Source organism: Cupressus sempervirens, chromosome 9, assembly GCF_028749045.1.
Source record: "Cupressus sempervirens isolate cs-2001-9-10 chromosome 9, ASM2874904v1, whole genome shotgun sequence".
Classification (NCBI taxonomy): Eukaryota; Viridiplantae; Streptophyta; class Pinopsida; order Cupressales; family Cupressaceae; genus Cupressus; species Cupressus sempervirens.
The window spans coordinates 169,736,233-169,745,297 of NC_143126.1; the positions used below are offsets into that span (position 1 = coordinate 169,736,233).

At 32.0% G+C, this 9,065-nt stretch overlaps 1 protein-coding gene across 3 annotated transcripts; it reads right to left on the reverse strand.

Moving 5' to 3' along the window:
• Positions 1-487: 487 nt before the first annotated feature.
• LOC149538042 (uncharacterized) lies at positions 488-2,344 on the reverse strand. Of its 3 annotated transcripts, none has more exons than XM_089799443.1 (2): positions 2,042-2,344; positions 488-1,378 (listed from the first exon to the last, which is right to left on the reverse strand). In XM_089799443.1, the coding sequence occupies exon 2, from the start codon at positions 1,366-1,368 to the stop codon at positions 706-708; it is 663 nt and encodes a 220-aa protein (XP_089655569.1). In that variant the 5' UTR covers positions 1,369-1,378; positions 2,042-2,344; the 3' UTR covers positions 488-705. The 3 variants fall into 3 exon arrangements, with proteins under 3 accessions (XP_089655569.1, XP_089655568.1, XP_089655567.1); XM_089799442.1 differs by lacking the exon at positions 2,042-2,344 and adding an exon at positions 1,881-2,032; XM_089799441.1 differs by lacking the exon at positions 2,042-2,344 and having other exon boundaries at positions 488-563; positions 696-2,032.
• Between the last annotated feature and the right edge of the window lie 6,721 nt (positions 2,345-9,065).

The following is a 9,065-nucleotide window of genomic DNA, read 5'->3' on the forward strand; positions in this document are numbered from 1 at the left end:
TATTTCAACAAACAAATAGGCCCTAAATGAGATCTCTGTATTATGTAAAATATACATTAGATACAATTATTTTAAAATTCTTTAGCAATACTTTTAAAATTGGTACCCCTATATTATTTAATCATAATAATAACTGATATACAATATGCTACAACTAGACTATCATAAACTAATTAAATTTATACATTTACTCTTTGTTTAATATCCCTTTTAAAATCAACAATTCTATATTCAAAGAAGATTCCTTTTATTAAATCACATATTATTTCAATATTTTATTACAATATAATATCATTCAAACGAATTGTCCCACAACATTTAATTCTAATTGTATCTCAAAAAACTTATACCTATAAAATTGCTATACATATTTAAACAAACATAAGTTCCAAACAGAATATTAACAATTGAAATTACTAATCTGTAATGAAATTTTGAGGAGTTAAACATAAACTACTAATTTGTAATCAATATTTCAAAATTAATATAAAGTAAATAAATAAAAATCAGTATTGATTTATTCTCCGTGAACTTCAACCAGGGGAATGCGCTTTCAGAGGGTTCTGTGAAGAGAAAGAAAACCAAAAAGAAGGAAAGAGAGAAGTTCACAGCTTCATTAAAAATGGATTGGTTTCAGGAGTATACACAAATAACAAAATAACACAACTTGCACAAAAAAGAGAGGAAAAACTCACATTCGATTATCTAAACATCTTTCAAGAGGGTGTGGTAAAGCTCCACATCCCTGCAATTGTTGAGCTTCTGATTTCTGTACTCCTTGCCAAAACAGCACAAAACATTTTGATTGTCAATTCCATGATTGGCAGGTCCAAATTGGGCTAAATTCTCCACAGAAACTTTTCTAGGGGTGCTGAAGTCAAGAACTTGATTGGATCTTGATGTTCTTGATCGATCCAACAGCCTTGATCTTGGCACAATCACCTCACTATCATTCGTAGAACATGATCTGATCCAAGAAAACATGGAACTTGATCGAATTTTACTTTTTTCTTTGCTCTTTTCATGCTTTGTGCACTCCTTCATGGCTGCCGCAAAAGGATCACTTTCCACCTTCTTCTTTCGCTTGGGCTCCAGTGGCTTAGACAGCAACATGGGCGGTGGTCGAAGATGATGGTGATCAGTCTGGATTGATGGTGGTAAAGCTTTAGCCATGGCGGTCCTCACTGAATGAATTTTCTGCTTGGGAATTCCGGGTTCTTTCTCCCATGAAAAGGGGATCTTTAGATGGGATTGTCCTCTTACAGGGGAGGGGCAGACCCACATGGGAGAGGAAGATGATGAAGATTCAGAGTTCATGGTCATGGAGGTTCCATCAGAATTCTCATATTTTAGGGGAGAATCACCCATTTTCGATACTCTGTAATTTGAAATCCACATGAAATCAAAATAGGTTCAAATAAGATCACCTCGCAAGAGTTCACTGAACATCGAGGCCAGAAAGTTATAAACAATCTATAAGATAACAGTTATGAAATCCCTCAGATTACAAGAATTGCACCCTTTTGGTGAACCTTATATTTTATTTATAGAATAGAACTATTCATGAAAAAAAAAAAACTTCAAACAATTAGAACATGGCTTTCAAGGCTAAAAGTGAATGGATTCTAAGGATGTAAATGTTTTAAGCTTGATGGGTATATTTTCCTGAAACAGCTAAAAATTGGGCTTAAGCTAAAATGTGTTTCAAGCGCCATGATGTGTTTTCTCTCACCTTAAAGCCCTTCTCTACTCTATAATATGAAACCCACATCAAACGAAACAAGTTGCAATGAATTAATGAAACCATTTCCCCTATTTGACATTCTACCGACTTAGAGGGAGAAAAAGGCTTTATGGGTTTTAGAAAATGGCCTGCATACCTTCATAATTATTGTCCTTGGCTATTCATCTGGTTTATTAGCTCAGAAAATACATAATGGGATTCTCCTCTAAGTGAAACCCTGGGATTTAACAACCATTGGAAGAACAATAATCCAAGGAATAAAACAAGGAGGGAGGAGATTCAGGAAGTTATAAGTACCCGGTCAAAACATGAATCAACGGCAGGAAGATGTGGTGCTTTTCCTGACACAAAGCATGTAGTAAATGCCAAAAATATGTAGATAATTTCTGCTAAACCTTAGCTATCAGAGGACCCCATTACCATGACTAGAACTTGTGGAGAAAGAAAATTCATATCCATTCTTATTAATGTAATCAGGCGGCCCGTCTCTTATTTCATTAACATGTGGTTTACCAATCTGAACAGCCTGTTTGATTCCCATCTTTTCACCTGCCATTTTTCTCATGACTCTTCATGTTTCTCATCATAACGTAATCTCTGGACGGACTTGTTTGGCATTTTCATAACCAATTGGGATCAATGAAGTAAGATAGAATAAATAGTATTGATCTAATAGGACTCTATTGTGTATGAAAGCTTAATCCCCTCTTAGAGTTAATGGTTTGAAGAGAATTATGTTAGAGGTGGCAGGACGGCACTGGATAGAACACAAGGTTGGTGGATTTCTTTTGTTTGGACTCTCATCTTCCAATAGAAATCAAAGATACATTGTTTTACCGGCTGCCTGTTTTATTTGATGTGGGTCCTTTGTGACCAGTTGAAATCTAGTTGCAATGGTTGTTTGTTGTGGGTTTGTGGAAAATGTACATATGTAAAGACGTAATTGCTTTCACAATCAAGCTTTTATGTTTGAGTACTAATATGGGATGGAGGTTAGTTGGAAAAGAAGTAATATTTGAATTAAAGATGAATAGGTGATGTAATATTAAGATCAATTTTTAATTCTGTGAATTTATTTTAGTGTGATAGTTATGTTGGTGATAGTGTTGTGGTTACTAAAGTAAATATGTTAATTGGATCATTGTGATCAGAAGCATGTATTCTCGCTGATTCAATGTGCTTGAGTGTTTAAATCTTAAGATTGGTATTTTTACTAGCATGCATGCTAGGTGACCCAACAAGATTGATGTTGTTTCTAGCTTTCATGCTTGGTCACATGCTATAACATTTGTTCAAGATTGAATGATTGTGCTTCGTAATCCTGTGAACCTATAGACCCTCCTTGTTCAGATTGTTGCACAGTCATTGTTAACTTGATGGTGACTTGACAAAACATCAGTGATGCCTAAATGCTTGCGGTTTTGTCAATCATGCTTAAATACTTGTGGTCCATACCCTTATGGTTGTAACGTGCTTAGGTTTTAATGGTTGTGCATTCATTCTAGGCAGGATGTTGATACCATTCATGATAGGTGGTTCTTGATAGTGACTTGATAGGACAAACATTCATGCACAAATTTTTACACTCAATACTCTCATAGGACAATTTGCACTTGAAGGATTGGACTATTGTGTAGAGTGTGGACTATTGTGTAGAGTGTGGAGCTATTGTGCTTGAAGGTTTGGACTATTATGTGTCTATATTGTAAATGGCATCTCCCAATAATAACTTATCTTTGTAACAACCACACTAAAAATCCTCAAGTTAATCATACAAAAATCAATCTCAATATTATTGAATTTAGTCATAAGAAAAAAATAAAAATCTTTTAATTAATAATGAAAACAAAAAGTATTGCATAAAGAATATTTGTACAATATTTATTCCTTAATATTCAATAACTACAAATACATAGAACTTTATTCCCATTCAAAATATCAATTGCATATCTCAATCTAACTAAAATTGTTTAATTTTCAAACTATAAGGCCAAATTTTAGACCACACTTTTGTTGTGATGTACATATTTAATTTAGGTTGAGCTATCAGATCAAATCTTGGACCACAGTTTGGTCTGCACACATGCATGTGACATTTACTTAAGGAAGCATAAGCTAACTTACAAAAATATTTTACTATTAAAATGGCCTGCCAAGGACAAGATCATGACTTGTACACAAGGTGCTAAAAAAATGAATTATATCACAGCAATGGGACCTGCATAAAGAATGGGTCAACCTAGTTATTAATGGAGTTTTGTTAGTTGTGTCCCTTATAATATAGAAAGTAGGTACAAACTTTTCAAAGATGTGACTTACAACATTTTTAATCCGTGATGGAACGAATTCTAGTCATTCAAAAATGATTATTAATTATGTTAATATGGAAACCCACTATAGTCATGCAAGAATTATGACCAATTATTAAAAAATTGAAATGCATTGAAGTCATGCAAAAACAACTGTTTTACTGTGGTTAGAAGTAAGAGATAAACGTTACATATCTGAGAGTCGATTAGACTGTAAACCAAGATATCGTAACTGTAAAATGACAAGAAAGAGCGACAGTTTTTATGACATGTAATGTCACTTTATATCCATCTTAAATAAATAAATAGTTCAATTATATTTTTCTCCATAGCTAAACCTGTTTTTATTTTCTTTTTCTCAACCTGCCAAATATATTAACATTTACAAATTGTCCTGTTACAGGATAGATGACGAACATCTCAAATTATCATTGTCATTGTGTTTAATAAAGTACATCATGCTTACAGTATATTTGTTTGAAATGACTGGTTGTGCAAGATTAAAAAATATAACGTGCAACGAATATTTAATAAATGTTGAAATGATTGATAACCAAAAATGAATTTAATTTGTCAATATTTAGTTAAAATTTTTGGTTAGGTGTTACAAGTTTATTAGTCATTTGTTAATTTTTTTTATTTTTTTTGGTTTAATAAAATTGTGTATTGTGTGTGTAGAAATGATATTTTTGTTTCAAATTGGTTTTATCATTTGTAGATGTAGTGTTTATTTCAATGACTATCAAATTGACATTTACAATCATCTTTAGGAGTTTGAAGTTCTCCTTGAAATAACTCCTCAATAAGTCAAACTTATAATTATACATATATATTCAAATACAACAAATAAACGTAGAATAAAGTTTGGATGGCTTTCTTTCTTAAATACTTTAATCATTCTATTAGAATGTTCTAATAGATGTTTTGTATTTATCAGAATGTATGAATTTTCTTACATTGACATTAAGAATGTGTTCATAAGTATGAACACAATAATGCATGTCTTTGACTAAATAAACAACCAAACAAGGGGCTTGATCCTTAAAAAAATACAACGAAGAGGTTGCTAAGGAAACAAAACCACATCAAAAAGAGTATTGGAAGTAACAAAACAAAGCTAGTAGAGTCACGTATTCAACAAAGAAAAATAGGCCATAATTTGCTACTTAAAATTTAGGTTTTAAAAGAAGTTATTAACAACATATTCTCATCAACCCATAGAATGGGCCACAATATATAACCAAGTAGTTTCAAAATCATCCTAAGACAAAAAAAAGAAAAAAAAGTAGCATTTGTCCTCTAAAAAACTAGATAGTTGAATATTTGAAAAAAAGATCTATACAATTGAATCCTTATAGGGATATCACAAGCATCTCCTCTATTAAATAACTGCCTCTCTACTACAAAAATACTTTTTACCTTAATATAAAAGGGTCCTACCTCTATAGTAGCTATGAAGGAAGAGACTAACTAGAAGGAGAGAATACCATAATTTCTTCACACATCCAAACTGTCATAGAAAGGCAAAGCCCAAATTAAGTTACAAAGTTCCTCGTTCATGAAGCATGTCTCCACCTTTAGAGAATACACATCCACTTTCATATGAATTCTTAATGAGGAAGAAAAAAATTAAATTTTCCAAGTCACAAAACTACCAATAGAATAGACCCAAGTAATCTTCAAACTTAACCTAACACCATAGTCCAACACAAGCCCTTAAAAACCTTGAGAAATCAAATGGTCACAAAAAAGACCACCATCCTTACTAGCTAGAATTTATAGTCACAATAAAATGACTAAATAAGGGTCATAATTGTCAACAAGTTTCATCATGACATAAGTTCCAAGGCTCCAAATCTTTATCACAGATTACGAGAGACAAACAATAGCTTTCTTAAACATTCTTAGCAAGAAATAGCTACGATAGGTATAGTCTCAACTTGTATCTTCACCATATACAATAACCAAAGAAAATCCAACAACATCCATCTCAAAGAGACAAGCTTCCAATATTACCCAAGTCACTATTAGATCAATAAATTGGAGTGCGACCCCATCCATCAACTACTTAAGAATTTCCATACCAAAAGGAATCAATAACAAGACATCTATCAGTCTTTGGATACAAAGAATCCCTCCCCCTTTTTCCATATTAACATCCTCAAGGAAAGCCAAAAGACTAACAAAAATATCTCTATAGAGGGTATTACAAATTATAAACCTTGAACAATCCACATATAGTTCAAACCAAAAAATAGTAGTTCTCTGCATTGAATAAACTAACCTCATTAAAATTTAAAAACAAAAAAACACAGGGAGGCCAAAGTTACCATGTACTACCCATAACACAAGTAACAATACCATTAATTATCTCAAAATTATAGAAATACACCTATCACAACCATATAAAATAATATGTAAAATAGTGGGCCAACCACCTCATTTTTTAGTTGCCTGAAAACCTCCATGAAAATATAAATCACAAGTTGGGCATCCATTAGGTTCATGAAACCCAAAACTCATTTCTCCATTCCAACCTACTTATCTATAGATAGAGCTACAATTTTTAGAATACAAAAAGTCACATCTCTTTGTCCCCAAAGTAGGGATCCATACCATGTCCATAATACACAATCACAACATGAGAAACTGAAACACTTGAAACTCTAAGAAAAGTAGGGCATTTACCAATCTTCCTCAAGGGAGATGCCAACAACAATATGCATATTCCTTCCCAAAATATTGATATCTCAAAGCATCAATTGCATGCACATCATCAGGAAATTTATGAAAAATACTCAATCCTATTGGCTGGTTAGATGAGTTAAGGGCATGGATTTTTTCATTAATGAAAAAATTATACAATATTAAGTTTTGTTATGGAAAATATATGATTTTTTAATATTATAGTGAAGAAAATTGTCTAACTAAAGAAAATACTAGAGAGTTGGCTTGCTTTTTATCAATGAGATTCAATGGATGCATTTATAGAGCTATAATTTTACAGTATGGGAGTATTATGAGTCTAAATGATACATATATGAATGCTTATGTTAGTATGACAATTAGAACACATTCTAGATGGAAAACAAGTCAATCATTTGATATCCTAGAATTGGAGCATATAGGACAACAAGATCATTTTTGCTAAGGATTTGAATTGACTTGGAAATTAAAGGACTTTGGTATGAAGGGATGGCATCCTAGATGTTAGCCCTTACCTAAAAGAAGTTAAATTTATGTTTTGGAAATGTATTAGGCTAACTAATTGAAGAGCTAGTGGAAAAGGGTATAAAAGCATATCTTTTGGATGAGAAAACTTACCAATGCTTATGTTAAGTTATGATTTCTATGTGTGAGATTTATTTATGTTGAAATGTTGTGTTTTGATAATTAGACAAGAGAAGAAGTACATGGGCATGATCAAATGCATGGAACAATAAGGACTAATTAGATATTTGGGATATCAGTTTAGTTTTTTGTATTTCTCTATACAAAGCTTGTAAAGTTGTATATTGTTGTAACAACAGTGAGATCACCATTTTGATATATAAATCCTAACAAGGTTGAGGGATTAAAAAATTTCTAGTGTTAAAAAAAGGATAAATACATTATATGCATGTAGTAGACCCCTAACAAGATCAAAAGCATTTCACAAAGTACTTTTGATTAGTGGGTCATTTTGTTGGTACATTCCCCATGAAGGTTTCCTTGGACAGGGTTTCCCTAGTTAACAAAATATGGTGTTATGAGGTTCTTTGTGGGATGCATATTGTTACTATAAAATTGTTTATATGCATGTTTAAGTATAATTTATGATATCCATATTTGGGAAAAAAGTGTTGGAATACTGATTTACCCCCATCCTTGCCACTTGATGCTCAATATTCCCCATTTCTAACAATCGGTATTAGATCTCAGTTACTCAAAAGAAGTCTAATAGTTTGAGGAAGATCTATATGGTTTCAAAAGACTTGCAAAGAAACTATGAGATAACTCTTGAGGAGTTAGATTAGGTCAATTATCAAAGAAGTAGGTTGAAGAAAACACTTAGAGATGCACAAGATTTCATTCAAAAGCTAAAAGATTAGATTGAGAATTCAAAATTCCAAAGGCAAGAACTTATATATCATGTTAAAGGAGTAGAATCATTTGCCAAGATCAACTAAGAGAATGAAACATTGAAGCATTAACTTGAGAACACATCACTAAAGATGAATATGATGTTAGATGAAAAAAGAGAAGAAGAAGATCTAAAGATCGATTTAAAAATTTGAAGTCGCAATCTATGAAGGTGACATCTAAACTTGAGGATGAAAATTTGAAATTTATTGAACTTGAAAAGTACAACAATGTTGTGAAAGGAGAACTTGTTCAAACCAAGCAATAGCTTGAGAAGTTATATTTAGGCACATATAAACTTGATGACTAGTTAATGGAAAAAAAACTAAAGGATATATGATAAGGATTTGTTATATTCAAGGAGAATCATCAAAAGGATTAAAGATTATAGTTGAACGTGAACATGGACTAGAGCCTGATCAACCATAAGACCAAATCAACTAGACTAAAAATCAGATTGAACAACCTAGAGATCATAGGATACCATACAAAGGTAGATCATATACATGCAACAAGTATGGACCCATGAAGATAGACTTTAGAGGTAACATGAATACTAAATCTTTAACTGGATATTGTTACAATTTCTTTTTTTATGTATTTCAATCACATGAATGCAACAAGCCTAGAATCACATCTCTAGTATGAGGGAAAATGAAAGGATTAGCAAGAGAGCTAGAGACCTTTTGGAATGAATAACATCATAAATAATGTAGTGTTGTGATAAAAATACAACAACTTTTGATGTATTGCTAGAGCTTGCATATTAACCAGTTTGGACCAAGGTTTGGAAATAAAGTTATTTCATATCATATTTGCAATAACCTGGGACATACAACTAGATTTTGTAGATTTTAATAATACATGAAAACTATATGGATATAAAATAT